This window comes from Panthera leo, chromosome A3, assembly GCF_018350215.1.
Source record: "Panthera leo isolate Ple1 chromosome A3, P.leo_Ple1_pat1.1, whole genome shotgun sequence".
Taxonomy (NCBI): domain Eukaryota; kingdom Metazoa; phylum Chordata; class Mammalia; order Carnivora; family Felidae; genus Panthera; species Panthera leo.
In genome coordinates, this window is record NC_056681.1 from 34,383,469 (window position 1) to 34,400,599 (window position 17,131).

The window sequence follows — 17,131 nt, forward strand, 5'->3', positions numbered from 1 at the left end:
TTCCTTGTTTAATTACTGGGGGAAAACACCTGGCATCCTATAAGAGTGGCAGGTTGATCTGCGTCATCTACTGCCTTAATATCACCTGTCATTTTTATGTTGCTAATGCATTAAATTTTCTCAATGAACAAGCCGTCCCTGAGAATAATTTTTTTAATATTTTGTCAATGATTTCCCGAATGGCTATATGATAATAGTCATTCATTCATTCATTCATTCGACTGATACCTAATTGCCTACTGTGTACCAGGCAAGATATTGAGTGCCAGGGATAAGCTAAATAGACAAAAATGATTGTCTTCATGAAGCCTCCATAAAGGTAGGGGTAGGTGGATGATAAACACAATAAGACGGTGCCAGATGCTGAGACAAATAAAGTAGGGAAGGGGAATAGAAAATGCCGGAAGTAGGGGGGAGAGCATGTTTCAATTTTATATAAATAGGCCAGATAAGGTCACCCTGAGGTGATGACTTCTGAAGAAAATTGAAGATGATGGAGTGGGTCAAGTAATTCTCATGGAGGACAGCAGACTCTGAGACAGGTGTGTACTCGGCATGGGATGAGGAAGAAGGAGAGCACCGAGAGATGAGTCAGAGAGGTTGGGGGAGGGGGTGATAGGTGACCCAAATAGTGGTGGGTGGCCACTGTAAGAATATGGCTTTACTTCCAGTGACACAGTTAGCTATTGCATTATTTTGAGCAAGGGATTAATTTGGTGTAATATATTTTCACAGGATTGTCCTGGCTGCTCTGTTGAAAAGCCATAGTAGGGGTGCAGAAGCAGAAACAAGGAGAACAGAGTGCTTGGGGTAGAATGGTGAGAAATGGCTGGGTTCTGGATATACTCTGAGTGTAAAGCTATATATATATATATACATATATATATATATATATATATATATGTATATATATATATGCACTAATGGATTGGACGCATGGCATGAGAGAAAGAGGGAACAAAAGATGATGTCAGGTTCTCTGGAATTGCATTAATTGAGCTGGAGAGCTAATTAGGGAGTGAAAATAAAAAATTTTGGACATAAAATACAAAATGGTTATTAGTCCAAAACAGCAGAATAAGCACAGGTGTGACGTGCTACCTCTCCTGAGATACTGTGAAAATTATGGTAAAGGAACATAAGTATGCAGTGATGAAGAGAATGAGATACGGCACTACAAGATGACATTTTTCAGTAAGTCTGCAGGGAAGATTGTGAGGAGAGTGTCTATGAAACAGAGTGGAGAGAATTCTGCACGGTCTAGGTTCCATAGAGAACTGTAGCCAATGCGGTCACTGACCCCCGCTCAGAAGCAGTGGAGACATGCCCCCAAACTTGAGAACTACCAGCCCAGCAGAACACGGAGCAAGACTTAGGGGTGGAAAGGCTGAGGAATTAAAGGAATATGGACAAAACTGTCAGCCCCTCCACCTCCTCCTCTTGCTCTGCATATAGAATAATTGATAACCAATTACTTCCCAGACCAAAAAAGCTGAGAACTTGTTTTCTTGTGGAAGTGAACAAATTATTAGAAAAGAATCAGAGGGCGCCTGAGTGCCTGAGTCAGTTGAGCATCCAGTTTCAGCGCAGGTTATGATCTCTCAGTTCAGGAGTTTGAGCCCCACGTCAGGCTCTGTGCTGACAGCTCAGAGCCTGAAGCCTGTTTCAGATTCTGTGTCTCCCTCTCTTTCTGCCTCTCCCCCACTCATGCTCTGTCTCTCACTCTCTTTCTCAAAAATAAATAAACATTAACAAGAAAGAAAGAAAGAAAGAAAGAAAGAAAGAAAGAAAGAAAGAAAGAAAAACATCATTGTAGCCAGCTTTGGAGTCAAGCATCCAGAGTAAAACTCTTGTGGATACCACACCATAGTGGCTGGCACCCATGTGCTCACCTGAAGGAGAAGTCTACAAGTTGGAAAATCTCACATACTTAGAGCTCCCAGTTGTCCCCTCTGTTGTTCCCCTATAATGTGAAGTAGCAACAAAATGTCCACACGCTACTGAGAAAGCCTACATTATTGAATGATGAAGGAGGCCAAGAAGAACAAAATAAGAAATGATGACAGAAGATACAGGGGTAATTCAAGAAACAAATAATTAAACTAAAAAATTAAAATAGATACCATCCTCAGAGAGAATTTTGAATATATTATATTCATAAGATAACAAGATGTTATGAAAAATAGGAAACAAAAATAAAATCTTTTTTTTTTTTGAAATCTAAAGATAAGATAATGGAATAAAAGTCAAAGTTCTACACAACTGTAGTGAGAAGAAATGAAGGAAATCTCCCAGAGTGTGGACCCAAGCAAAAACCACAGTGAAGGCAGAAAACAGACAAGGAAACATGAAAGACAAAACAACAGCCTTCAGAGAGAAAAGAAAAGGGGCTTCTGGATGGCTTAGTGGGAAGAGCATGAAACTCTGGACCTCGAGGTCATGTGTTCGAACCCCATGTTATGTGTAGAGATTACTAAAACACACACACAGGAAGAGAGAGAAAAGATAAGAGATACAGGTGCAATCAATCTGAAGAGTGCAAGAGAGAAGGAGAAAACAGAAGAGAGGAAAATATGAAAGACAGTGCAAAAAAATACATGAGAGCTAAGAACAGATACTGTCTTGAAGATTAAATAGCACACATAGGAATGGACTAGGTTTAGGCAATATGAGTAGGAAGCTGGAAAATATTAGATAAATGAAAACAGCTTAAGTTTCTTCTCCCTCAAAGAAAATAAAGGTAAAAGGAGAGAGAAATGTATAAGAAAAGTATTATACAAATATAAGCGCTGCTAAAAGCATGCAGAATTTTCAACAACTGAAGGAGCAGTCCAAAAAGGATGTATGCTATTTTGGTAATGAGATTGTTCCCTTTTGATCTGTATTTCCCTGCTGATGACTGATGTTGAGTGTCTTTTCATGTGTCTGTTTGCCATCTGGATGTCATCTTTGGAAAAGTGTCTCTGTCTTCTGCCCATTTCTTAACTGGATTATTTGTTTTTTGGGTGTTGAGTTTGATAAGTTCTTTTTAGATTTTGGATACTAACCCTTTATCACATATGTTGTTTGCAAATATTTTCTCCATTCCATAGGCTACCTTTTAGTTTTATTGATTGTTTCCTTCACTGTGCAGAAGCTTTTTATCTTGATGAGGTCCGAGTAGTTCATTTTGCTTTTGTTTCACTTGCCTCTGGCAATGTGTCTAGTAAGAAGTTGCTGTGGCCGAGGTCAAAGAGGTTTCTGCCTGTGTTCTCCTCTAGCATTATGATGATTTCTTGTCTCACATTTAGTCCTTTGATCCATTTCAAATTTATTTTTGTGTATGGTGTAAGAAAGTGGTGCAGTTTTGTTCTTCTGCATGTTGCCGTCTCATTTTCCCAGCACCATTTGCTAAAGAGACTTGTCTTTTGAAAGCCATGTAGTTCATGGTGATGGGAATATAACAAGAAAGATAATCAGAGTCTAATACGTGACCCTGCAGAAAATTATATTTGCATTTTTGTAATCATGTAAATTTTTATTTTATCGGTTTTAGACTTTTAGAATCAATTTATATGCAAATAATTGAAGTCAATTATGAACAGTAAGCAAGATAAAAACATTTCACCTTTGATCATTTTACAAGCAAATTTAAGCTAACAGAAGTTGAAGGTAAAAGTATTAGCAGGTAAATGTTCTCTTCTTAGAAGCCACGTGATGCTGTCTTTAACTGGTGGATTAAGAAACGGTTTAATCATGTTGCTAAGGTTGTAGAGGTGACCAGGAGAAAAGATAGTGATAACAGAATTCTATCAGGAGGAAGGAAGAAGAGAGACAGGACAACAGATCAGAGTTGGATATTGATAGTTCAATTCTAAAATCAGTCAATCAAGAGAAAGCAGTACAAATAGATCATTTGGAAATATGGAATTAACTCCCAGAAATTTAAGAGTAGAAATGAAAATAGCTGTCAAGAAGCAAAACTAGGGTAAGAGTATCACAAGCAATCATTGCTTTTTGTTATAGCCCCTCTGGACACTTTTTTTTTTAAACCAATGTATGTGCTTATTTGATAAATAATTTTTTTTTTATTTTTTTAATGTTTATTTTTGAGAGAGAGACAGAGCATGAGCAGGGGAGAGGCAAGGAGAGAGAGGGAGGTGCAGAGTCTGAAGCAGGCTCAGGCTGTGCTCGCTTCAGCAGCACATATACTGAAGCAGGCTCAGGCTCTGAGCTGTCAGCACAGAGCTTGAGGCAGGGCTCGAACTTACGAACCATGAGATCATAACCTGAGCCAAAGTCGGACGTTTAACCAACTGAGCCACCCAGGTGCCCAAATAAATAATAAATTTTTAGATTAGTACCATTTACTAGGCATGTGTTGGGGCTGTCACTGGTCTAAACATTTAATATACATTATGTCCCTTAATTGTCACAAGAGCCTATGAAATAAAACCTATGATTTCCTCCTTTTTATAAGGCAAATGGATATTAGACAGGTAAAAAACAAAAACAAAAACAAAACAAAACAGAAAACAAACAAACTTGTCCAAGATGATTCTATCAGGCAGGGGTTACATTTGACCTTGAATAATAGAAAAGCAAACCAAATGGAAGCTTAGATAAATTAAGGATTTTTCATTTATTACTGTCTTGTTTGGTTTGGGTGGGTTTTTTTGTTTTTTTTTTTTGTTTTGTTTTGTTTTTCCGCTCATGCAACAAGAAGACTAAAGGTAGGTTTTCTGGACCCTGTGATTCCCATGGCCATTTCCTCATAGACAAGATGCCTCTGCGGCTCCAGCCATTACATGTGTGTTCCCAACAGCAAAAAGAAACGAGCCTCTACAGCAGAAACCACATTTTCCCAGACTTCTGCTAACATGTGGTTTCCTGTGTCACATTGCCACCCTTGCCACTGGAGTTACAGATTTTTCAGTTATTATATATTGCTGGCCTAAATAATGTCAGGTTTCAGTGAGGACAGAAGGAGAAAATAGATCTTAGGTGGTACTGAGCAGTGGGTCCCACAGCTAGAGAGTAGCAGAGTGGGGTCTAAAATCCAATAAAATTTATATTTAAATAAACTAGCAGAAGCATCAATAATAAGAGAGTCAGTAAGAATGATTACATAAACTAATAACAGTATTTTAATGTTAAATTAGTAGACAAACACAAGTTGTATTCAAGATTCACCCTTCCAAAGCAGTAAGAAAATGACCAAAGATCAGGCAACTGGAACCACATGCAAAGAGTAGTTTTCCCAGTATAGGAAGGGCTGACAGATAGAGTCCTTACCGAGAGCCAAATACCCCTGCATTTAAAGGGGAAAAAATCCAGCTTATAAAAGATTTAAAATAAAGACGAGCGAGATATAGGGGCTCCTGGGTGGCTCAGTCAGTTAAGCAGCCAACTTCAGCTCAGGTCATCATCTCACGGTTTGTGGGTTCGAGCCACACCTCAGACTCTGCGCTGACAGCTCAGAGCCTGGGGCCTGCTTTGGATTCTGTGTCTCCCTCTCTCTCTCCCCCTCCCCAGCTCACACTCTGTCTCTGTCTCTCTCAAGAAAAACAAAAAAATTAAAGATGGGGAGGTATAATTACAGTATTTGAAACAAATTGATTTCCAAATGAGAAAATTATATTTTAGCAAAATTCCATAGGTTGTTATAATTTAACAAGGAAGTATCTGTGTGTAGCTTACTAATCAAATTTCAAGGAATGCAGTTTTAATTTTGTGAGATTTCACTTAATGGAGAAAGCAACACTACTTTACTCCCAAGAAATTATGATTGTTCCTTTTATTCCGCTTGATATACATCTTACCAAAAAAATCAGCTGGATTGTCTTTTTCTTTAAATTTTTTTTCACTTGATCTCCTCAAATGGAATTATTTTTTAACAAATAAACAATGGTATCAATTATAATTACAGACCCTGCTTACACCCACTTGCTGTCTGTAGTACACAGCACTCCAGCGGGTTCAAACCAAAGTAACGATTAGCGTCAATACTGCTAGGCTTAAAGAAATAATAGCAAGTGTTTTCGTCATAGTGCCATGAGGCTTTTGGAAAGAACCATTTCCAGAATGTGGTGGGTAGACATGAAAGCCATGTAAAGGAAGCTTTAGGGGTGTCATATCAGGGTACTCAGTCAACATTTTCTTTATTGTACAAAAGAGCAATGACTCAGTAAACTAGCTGGAGGGGGAGGAGAATGTCCCTTAGCTGAGGCTCAACATACACCTGAGATTCACAATGGTATAGCTGAAAAACCTATCATTGGGAGAACGTCGCCAAACCAAGTATCTTTCTCTTTTCTTTCACACTGTGCCACAGATGCTGTTCTTTTGAGAGGCTTTATTCTTTTTCCCTTAGAAGAACTCTCTTAACATTCATTTTAACTTGATTTCACCACATTAAGCTTTTACCATTGGGTGGGGGAATGTCAAACAGGTGTTGGAAGAAGACTAGGGACATACTATGCCTGTTACCTCTCAAAATGCACATACTTGCATATTTACATCTTGAGCATTGCACTTTCAATCGTGTGAACTCTTCCTTAGGTCATCAGGGTACCCATGTACTACAGCAGTGTTTCACTTATCTGGAGAAAGATACTTGGGAAACAATTCTTCGGAATAGAGCCCAAAGCGTAAAGCAAAACATAAAGCATGTCTATGAAGTCGATGTAGATGCCCTAAGCCCTAACACTAAAGCTTCTCTACTTTACTAACTGGGGAGCCTCCTGAGCTCAATGTTGCACACAGTACTCTGAGTTCTTACAACCTATTATAGCATCATTCAAGTTACATTAAGAAATATATGAAGTAATTACCCAAATGCTGTAGCCAGGAATAGTGATTGAATACTCATAACAAAGAAAAAGACATAAAAATTAATTTTAAAAGGCATTAATTATAAAGCATGGATGTCATTCTCTTTCCTTGACACATTTCATTCATTCATGAAGTCAACCCAAGTCAAAAGTGTGGGTTTATTGCCTATTTTATAAAAAGAATGGGACGCTGGGGCACCTGGATGGCTCAGTCTGTTGAGCGTCTGACTTCGGCTCAGGTCATGATCTCGCAGCTTGTAGGTTCGAGCCCTGCGTGGGGCTCTGTGCTGACAGCTCAGACCCTGGAGCCTGCTTCGGATTCTGTGTCTCCCTCTCTCTCTGCCCCTAACCCACTGGCATTCTGTCTCTGTCTCTTGCAAAAATAAATAAACATTAAAAAAAAAAGAATGGGATGCAGAACTATGAGATCCAAGTTGTAAACGACACATATCCTTTTCTTCCACCTGCTTTTCCACAGTACTCCAATGAATGGATATATGTATTGTTCTTATTCTCTTCCATTCTCTGCTCACTGCTTCTCCCCCAGTTCCAACAATTTGGCCTCATGGATACTACTAGATTCTTACCTGACTAGACTGTTCTAGAGGTAGACCAGTCAGAGACATTTGTCAGGATTTTTCATACTGACAGTGAGGTCGTCAGACTATCTCTGGTGGTGGGAGGTACCATGTGCCACAACTTTTGATGCAGTTGGTGCCCATGGGAACAAAAATAATATCAGTAGAAAAAATAATGCCACCAGGAGTAGAGAGCAATGGAAAAGCAATAAAGACGATCTCCTTGGCTTTTAGGCCCCAGGTTCCTGATGTCTTATATGTATCTTTTTTTTTTTGCTGCAGTTTGCACAATTTTTCCTTCAATTGCAGGAAATCCCCAGTGTCCTTGATAAATTCTCTTATTTCCTAGGCTAGCTTGACTTGAGCTTTTGTCAATTGCAGCATAAAGTTGTTTGAATCACATAGTCTTTTGAAAGTAATTATGCATCTTTCCTTAATATTACATCATTTGAGTAATATAATTTTCTAGCGTCCCAATAGTGATAATACTGGGTCCTAATATGCTCCCTGTCTTTTGTCTTCTTTTGATAACTATATTTTATTTGACAACCATTTCTCGCTGAGGATAAGATGAACACTTTGACTATAAGATATAAGACTGTCACTGCCACCTAAAGAAAGAGAAACTGTACCAGAAATTTTACCAAAATTCTAAATGTTCGATATACTATCATTTAATGCAGTGACTTCTCCAATAGTCCTTTTTGCTTTTATTTTTTTTATTTTTTTTAACGTTTATTTATTTTTGAGACAGAGACAGAGCATGAACGGGGGAGGGGCAGAGAGGGAGGGAGACACAGCCATCAGCCCAGAGCCTGATGCGGGGCTCGAACTCATGGATCACAAGATCATGACCTGAGCTGAAGTCGGACGCTTAACCAACTGAGCCACCCAGGCGCCCCCCTTTTTGCTTTTAATGAAAGCCTTTGTAACCCATAGACCATCTTTTGCCGTGAAAAGATTCTTTACTGTACCATTAAGACAAATGCTCAGTGATATGAATTCTGATGCATGCCAGTAAGTGAGAGAAATGTGCTCAGCCAGGCAATGCAACTCTGAATGAGCTGCACAATGTCCCTTCTTACTTAAATCCCAAACCGTTATCTGCCTCTGAACAGAGGTAATGGGAATGATACTGTTATCAGTGATGGCAGTAGGGGGGTTGCCAAAAAATGAAAACTAGGTGGACAGCTATTTAAAATTGTTAGGACCTTCATATATCTCACAAATAAAATATATCTTATGTAAAGTATTATTTATTCCAGAAACCTTTTAAAACTTGATTAAATACAATAGATGGAGAGATTGAGGCATCCGAATGAGGCCCTTTGGAAGTACTTGCTTTTAGATTATTATCATTTGTCAGTACTTTTACTTTATTAGGGTAACCATTGACTCATAACTTTTATGTGTATTCAGTATTCCTTTTAGAATATTTTTCTTTCCCAAAGAACTCACTGCATGAAGACATGTTTCAGAGGGCGAAGGTTACAGTCTGCCTTTTCTGTGTGACTCCAGCTGCTTGGTATCAGGTCACAGCCATGGCCTGGGTGGATGCCTTGCATGCCATGATGCCCTGAGTGCCATTTACAACACGCAGTCACTGTGTGGCACTTTGTTTCTCTCAATAGGGCTGATAGTGACCACTGGCCTGTGCTTGAGCTCAAACCACAAACAAATCTCTCCCCTTTTTAAAGACAATGAACACAAATACTCTAAAAGAAAGATGGGTTAAGAATGTTAACAGGGGGGCACTTGGGTGGCTCAGTCTGTTGTATCCAACTTTTGATTTCAGCTCAGGTCAGGATCTCATGGTTCATGAGACTGAGCCCCACATCAGGCTTTGCACTACAGCGCTGAGCTTCCTTGGGATTCTCTCCCTCAAAATAAATAAATAAACTTTAAAAACAAGAATGTTAACAGGAAATTTGCAGAAACGAAAAAGTAGAACAGCCCCAACACATATAAAATGATCCTCCACTATCCTGGTAAATCAGGGGTGTTTATTAAGACCATGCAAGATTCCACATTGCATCCATCAGATTTGTGAACATTTTCTGAAAGCCTAATAATAGCAGGTGTTTTTGAGCATTTGGTAAAATGCAAGCTCCCCTACACTGCCAATGGGAACATTGTGTCCTTATCATTTTGGTGAGCAAGTATCAGCATCTGGTACTGATGAAGATCCATGGATTCTAGGAATTCATGATATTGAATATATTCAATATTCTGTATTGATAGAGAATCTCCCAGATGTGGCTTAAAGCAATAAGAAATAGGTTTGTACAAACAAGACTTTCTGAAGGAAAAAACTGTAAATGTTCATCAATAAAAAAACGGATTAATAAATTATACATCCTTATAGTGGAATAGTATCGTAGGTAAAATTAGTAACTAGACCCACATGCAGAAGCAAGGATACATTTAAAGATATAATATTGGTTGCAAATAGTCCCTGGCCAAAGATGCATAAAGTATGATATGATTTATGTAATATTTTAAATATACAAGGGTCCATACCAGGGACCAGCAAACTATTTTTTGTATAGGGCCAGATAGTAAATAATTTGCCCTTTTCAAACTCTCTTACAACTACTGAATTCTGCTATTGTAGCCTGAAAACAGCCATTGACAATAAGTATATGCACAAGCATGGCTGTATTCCAATAAAACTTTATTTACAAAACCAGGTGACAGGCTGGCTTTAGCCCTCAGTCCTCAGTTTGCTGAATCCTAATTTATCCCCCATGAAAATAGGTGTGGTATTGACATCCAGATATCAATATAGAATCTGGTCCTGGAGAAAGGGAGAAGAATGAAACTAGAGAGAAGCACAGCGTGGAATTAATCTGTACTGCAAAATTTTAAGGATATATTTTTCAAAAAGTACTGAAGTAAATATGGCACAGTGTTAACATTTGTTACATTTTGATCTGTGTTACTTAAACTATTCTCTGTATTTTTATGTGTAAGAAAAATACATAATACTGAAAAAGAAGATTAGAACAAATACATTAAAGTTTTAAAGATAGCATAACTCAGAACCTTGGGAGGAGAAACATCTCCAAGAATTCTATTTCTTCCAGAACACTCTGTCTTTGCCTGTATATCCCTTGCAGCAAAAGTTAGGCCAAGAAGTTGAGTGTGAATGCCAAAGGGAGAAATTTCTCTCTGTTCTCAGAACTAGTCATTATGGTTGAATTGCTTCATGAGTGGCATTTGCATCTAGGGCAAGGGTCGAGCATTTGTGATTGGATCTCTCCTTACATTGGTTAAAGCAAGTGCGAGTAGAATTTGTGACCCACTTCTATCAAAATTCCAAGACTTTAGACCTGTACTCTGTGACTGGGCTCACCCCTGTCTCCATCTTATCATTTCTCCTCTAATTTCATCATTATAGCATGTCGATAAGGCGTTTACTTCATAAACTCCATAGGTTGCTTCATCATCATAGTACAGCAGTAAGGTATACAGATTCCAGGGCCAAATGTCCTGGGTTCAAATCTCAGGGGTGCCTATAATGAGCTGTGTGACCTTATGCCAATTATTGATCACCTTAGCTTTCTCATTTATACAAATGGGGTGGTAGTAACAGAATTTATCTCCTACAGTGCTTGTGAGGATTCAGTGAGCTAATTATTTGCCAAATGCCTAGACTAGCCCCTGGTAAATGCTGAGTCACTGTTTTATATGGAATACATTTAAGTGGATTTACTTGTCTTTTTCATCTTGTTTAACTGTATCAGCCACCTTAAAATTTTCTAGAACAAAATGACAGAGAGCACAATATCTGAGAGTACAGGGTTTGGAGCCCAAGAAACTAGTGATCTAATCCCAAACTGTGACTTTTATTAGCCCTGAGAATGTAATTCACAAGTGCTTTGTAACTTTGAATCCTCCTCTGTAAAATGAGGCTAGTAACAGTACCTACCTCCTAGAGAATTGTTGTGAGAACTAATGACAGTATTATTGCAAGGGACCTAGGTCAGTGCATAGTAAACACTCAAACAGTACTTTTAAGAGTAATGGACAATTGTGAAACAATTGTTGGCAGCATTAAGCAAACACCTAAATCCTGTGCCAAGAATGGCAGAACTGAAATGCCTTTAGAAATGCACGTGCCTTAACTTTGTGACCCGGTAGGGAAACTTTGTATCCATAATGGTGTCAAGACTGGCGCTTACAGTAAGTGCACCAGAACCTCTGGCAGGGGTGGGGTGCGGAGGGGGGGATGGTGAGGGAATTTCAGAAACAGTCTTGCATATGTTAAGACACAAACAGTTGCATTTAAACTCCAGATGAAATTCCATGGAAGTTGACCTTCAGATCAACTAGTTCAGATCTCTATCTAGTTCAGGTCTCTGTTGTCCCCTTCATGGGAAAAGATTGATCATAGGACAGAAAACATCATTTAAGAAGCTTCAGGGTTGAAACAGCAGAAGTTGGGCCAAGCTTAGTGGCAATCATCAGAACCTTGTCTATGAAAGTGGAAAAACAAACCCTCCAGATTAAAATTAGAAACTGTCCTTCCAGTGCCAAACTCACCAGGGCCCAGTGTTGAAATTTATGAGAACACTGCCAGGGTGGGATCAGTCTATCCTGCAGCAAAGCATATGCCGTATCTCAGGAAGAGCCAAGGCTGCTTTCAGCGACTCTGGCCATGTCTTTTTAGGCAGGCTGTTCTTAGCGCAGCTGTGACATCTCTTTGGTTATTCTAAAACAAATAACCAAAATAATTTCTTTATTTGCTTGGGGAGCAAGTAGACAAAGATTAGAATAATGTTTCCTAAACCAGGTCCTGGCACACATTACTACTCAAAATACTCTTCCTGGCCTAGCAGTATGCTCAAACAAACATCAGTATGCCTAAAAAATACAAGGCTTTCTCGAAAAATATGTGGATTCTGAGTCTGAAGATCTGGTGTGGAGCTTAAAGTCCTTCATTTCTACCAAACTTTCCCTCAGTGCTGCAAGTCTACTCTAGAACCTTGCTACCCATAGCATGGATCAGTATAGACTTCACTTGGGATGTGCATTCTCTGTCTCCTACCCAGACTTCCTGAATTAGCATCTGCATTCCAGCAAGACCCTCAGAGATTTCTATGTACATGCAAGTTTCAGAAGCAATGAACATATGGGAATCAATTCCCTCAAGGCATTGGTTGCACATCCTCTACACAATGTAGCTACTTCTGGTACCCAAAAGTTCTGAAATATGTTATCCTGCCATAGCCGACTCTAGCAGTGCTCTGCCCATATCCTTTCCAATCCTTTTCCATCTTCACACACAATACCTTGATGGCTTTCACTTCCAGCAGCCAGCACCCTTGCCTCTGTTGGCTGTTCCTTCTGAATGCTGGAATCCCCTTTGTGTACTATCAAGAAAAGCAGAAGTACCTGGGGATTTCCATCACTTCCAGCAGCCCTTAACCAAGAGTAACAGGCACAGGGACTGCCACATTCCAGCTCTATGCTCTTCATCAAAACTCAACTTTGATGTGTGGTCTACATCAGGATGAAGAAGGCCAAAGTTCCCATGTGCCTGAGTTTGTTTGGTGTCACACCCTTCTACCTTCTTACCTTCTCAGTCCTGCTCAGTCCACTATAAATTTGCCATGGAACGCTTTATAATAAACCCATTCCTCGTCAATCCTTGGCTCAGGGTCTGCTTCCGGGGAATCCAAAGTAAGATACGTGCTGTTTTAGCTCAGGATGATAGAGACAGAAACCAGTACCCAGGCAAGAGTTGGGATATTTCTAAAGTTCCCTTGGTCACTGCTTTAGTCCCTGAATCTTTGGTCTAGCCTGGGTCAGATTTTTTGAATATCTCAAAGAGCTGCAGGAAGCCAATGAATTCTAGGAATTCCACACGTAGAAATTTAGATGTTCACATTCTGACAATGTGATGAAAATAAATTGTGCTTTACTTTCTGAATTAGCTAACCGTGGCTGTGTAGTGAGGGTGGTGATGATGCTGTCCTTTGGCTGGCTTTATAAAAGACCCATTGTAAAAAGCTAAGCATCTAGAAGATGGGCACTGACCAAAGGCCACAGCCACAGCCACAGCCACAGCCACCCACTACCTGTGGCTAGTGAATACTTGGAAGGTTGTCAATGTAAATTGAGATGGGCTATCAGTGTAAAACCAATACCTCACTTCAAAGACTAAGTACACAAAAAGAGTGCAAGGGGCACCTGGGAAGCTCAGTCAGTTAAGCATCTGACTCTTGATTTCAGCTCAGGTCATGATCTCAATGTCATAAGATCAAACCCCATGTCAGGGTCCACACTGAGCTTGGAGCCTGCTTGGGATTCTCCTTCTCCCTCTCTCTCTGCCCCTCCATTGCTCACACTTTCTCTGTCTCTCTCAAAATAAAGAAATAAACACTTTTTTTAAAAAAGAATATAAAATAGCTACATTTTATGTTGATTACGTGATTAATATTTTTGAAATATTAGTTAAAATAAAATATACTACTAAAATTAGCTTGAGGTGCCTGGGTGGCTCAATTAAGCATTCAACTTTGGCTCAGATCATGATCTCACAGTCATGGGTTCAAGCCCCACACTGGGCTTTGTGCTGACAGCTCAGAGCCTGGAGCCTACTTCGGATTTTGTGTCTCCCTCTCTGTCTGCTCCTTCCCTATTCCCACTCTGTCTCTCTCTCTCAAAAATAAATAAACATTAAAAATATTTATTTAAAATTAGCTTCACCTGTTTGTTTCTAACTTTATTAATGTGGCAAATAGAAAAATTTAAATTACATACATAGCTGATGTTGTATTTCTATTGGGCTGGCTATAATAGAGATCTTATCTTTCAACCTAAAAGGTCAGACCCAGTTAAGTTTCCCCAATTCTTCATAATGCCTTCACTGTACCTATTTCTGGTATGGAATTGGCCCCCAGTAAACATATGATACGGTACATTGACCTCAATTACAGATACTTTCACTGATGCGTAAAGTTGCCATGGAGGTAGAAATGTCTAAAGTCTGACCTTAGCTCAGAAAATATTATACAAGAAGCATATTGTAAAAACCAGGGCCAGTAGGTAATTACTCTTAGTTTAAAATGATCAAATTTGAGGAAATTTATTTTAAAGCTATTAAAGAGTTATTCCAGTGCTTATTTGCTTATACATGAAGTTTCGTGGTCAGCTATTTTGCTTCCCTCACAGTTACTCTGGGTCACATCTTCCAAGTCTTCCACCAGTAGTGTATAGAGTTCAAGGCTTCCAAAATTACCTCCTAAACTGGGATAGCTTCCTAGCTGAGTTCCTTCTTTTTGGTTTCTCAGCCTCAACTCCATTCTCCACATGGCCAAGAAAGAGATAATCCCCCTAACGCACAATCCAGCCTCAGCTCTCCTCCTCTCTCACCCTAAAAAAGGCCTTCAGTGCTATGGAATTTCTTGCTAGATTCTCTCTGGATACCTCAACAGACATTAAATGCTCTCCATACTCTGCCCCAACTTTCCTTTTTTTCACTGCAACTACCCTTATTTTTTGCAATTCCTATGAGACTACTCACCATTCTCTCTAAGTCTTACCTCTGATTCTTCTCCCAGACAGTTTTCTTTTTACTTAGAATTCCTTCTTCCTTCTTCCTTCTTCACCACTCTATACCCCAAGTCCTATCTAAAATGTTACTGTATTACATGATGGTATATTATCAATACCTTAAGTCAGAAGGCAAAATACGGAAGACCAACAAAACAAAGTAGAAATAAACTAGATGGAAAAGCTGTTGAACTAAAAAAACATGGTTTCTTAGCTCTCATGTCCTCTTCTCTTAAAGAATTGGGGGGGGGGGGGGGTAGAGTGGAGGCACAATGTTAATTCTGTGTTCAAAATTATCACCCAGAATGGAACTTCCAACTTTTTTTGTAGATTTACTCTTTTCTGTTTTCTTGGAAGCCAAGTGAGAACACTGGTGAGCAGTGTGAGGTAGGGATTCGATTAGGGGAGTTGTGAGAGGCTGCTAGAATTGCTGGGGAGACAGAGTATGGTATACAGTATGACTTTGTGACTGCAACTGATTTTAAGAACTTGTAGAACTATAACATTTTAAAGTTCCCTGGTATAGCTGCTTTGGCTTAAGTAGCAAAGTAGGAAGATTACATTTGCAGGTGCTTTGAAAATATATTTGACTCTATCTTAAACTCTTCGGTAACTCTTTCTCTCTTTACAATGCTAGGAAACTAGTAAAAAGTACTTGGTTACTGAAAGGCAACATACCAGTTTTCTATCAGTAAGGATTTTTAAAAGCAGACAAAATTTTGTTTATGTGATAAAAACATTTCCTTCAAAAGGAGCAGTTACTCAGGGATTTAAATTTAATTATGTCATTTTTATAAAAAAGAAAGAAAGAGAGAGAGAAGACAAGTAAAGGAAAGAAAAGAAAAGAAAAAAGAAAAGGAAAAAGTCCCTAAGGCATACAGATTGAACTAATTTGTCTTCCTGGTAGCCTAGCTAAAAACATGTGTCTAGAGGCTGTACAGTATGCAAGCTAATGCAAGTGTGATTTACATCTTTCAGGAATGGACAAATGAGGTTTTCAGTTTGGCAACAAACCTGCTGGCCCAAAACATGTCCAGAGACGCATTTCTGGAAAAAGCGTAAGTAGCCCTAATTTTATTGCTAAGGGTGTTGCTTCTTCTGAGTCAGTTTCCTTTCTCCTTTGTGAGTTTTTTGTTTATGCTGCACTGGCTTCTTACATTGATAAACATAAACTTCCCTTTGGGATTTGTTAGAGAACTGATACCTCCAGTGTTTAGAATTGGTAAACTTCCAAGAAAGATTGCTCTTTCCTCCAAGCTGCACATCCGTGTTAGGCTGAGCTCTCCTGAATGTCAATGCCTTTGACACACAATAAGGAGACACGTCCAAATCCTGGCAGGTGTGCTCAGAACCAAAAATTATTAATTTCAGAGGGTCCTCTGCTTCTACATACATATGCCTGTGTCGTATCAATTATTTATCTGAAGAAGGAAAAGAACAACATACAGTACTCGTTTCTCTAGAGTCTTAGATCTCTGATAGATTCTATAATAACTTCCCTGCCTACTTAAGTCATAAACTGATGTCCTGATTCCTGCCCACAGATCCCAGAAAGTGTTAGTAAGAAAGGAGAAAGAGAAAAGGTGCAGAGGAAGGCACAGAATGAAAAGGAGGAGGAAAGACAAGCAAAACAAGATTACTCAATCACCCTGGAATTACACAGTCTTTCTAAAAATAATTTGACCAAGGAAAATAATGATTTTTGCCAGATGAGCAGCAAGGAAAATTTGTTGTGTTCACTTTGGAGGCTATGGATGTCCAGGGGGTTGGAAAGCCTTGAAATCAAAACCACAAGCAGAAACATTACTAGGTGGTCCTCTGTTTACTTATTAACTTTCTCTTTTTCCTGTTCTTCTGTAAGACATACCCACCATTCCAGACCTAAGACTCCAGCCTACATTTCTTTCTTACTCTTCTATGAATTGCTTTTACTGTTAATACTGCACAGGTCATTACTTAAATGCTTTTTCATGTGATCATCTCCTCTCTAGTTTGTCACCTTGATGACCTTTCTAATGCCTCTCCCTACCCGCTGCCTTTCTTCTCTCTTTTTACTGTCTTTGAGTTTATCGCCCTTCATCTATGAGAACCTTCTAGAACATCTCATGTGCCAGGTAGAGTTAGTGGAAGAGGACACAGATAAAGAAGACATTGTATCTGAAACATAGCATGATATATATA

General features: G+C 39.1%; 1 protein-coding gene across 1 annotated transcript in view; it reads left to right on the top strand.

The window, feature by feature from the left end:
* Positions 1–17,131, top strand: part of PLCB1 (phospholipase C beta 1) — a 697,918-nt gene that overhangs the window by 464,853 nt on the left and 215,934 nt on the right. Inside the window, exon 5 of the mRNA XM_042931600.1 lies at positions 15,929–16,008. Coding sequence (XP_042787534.1) covers positions 15,929–16,008 — 80 coding nt within the window. The remainder of the gene's footprint in view (positions 1–15,928; positions 16,009–17,131) is intronic.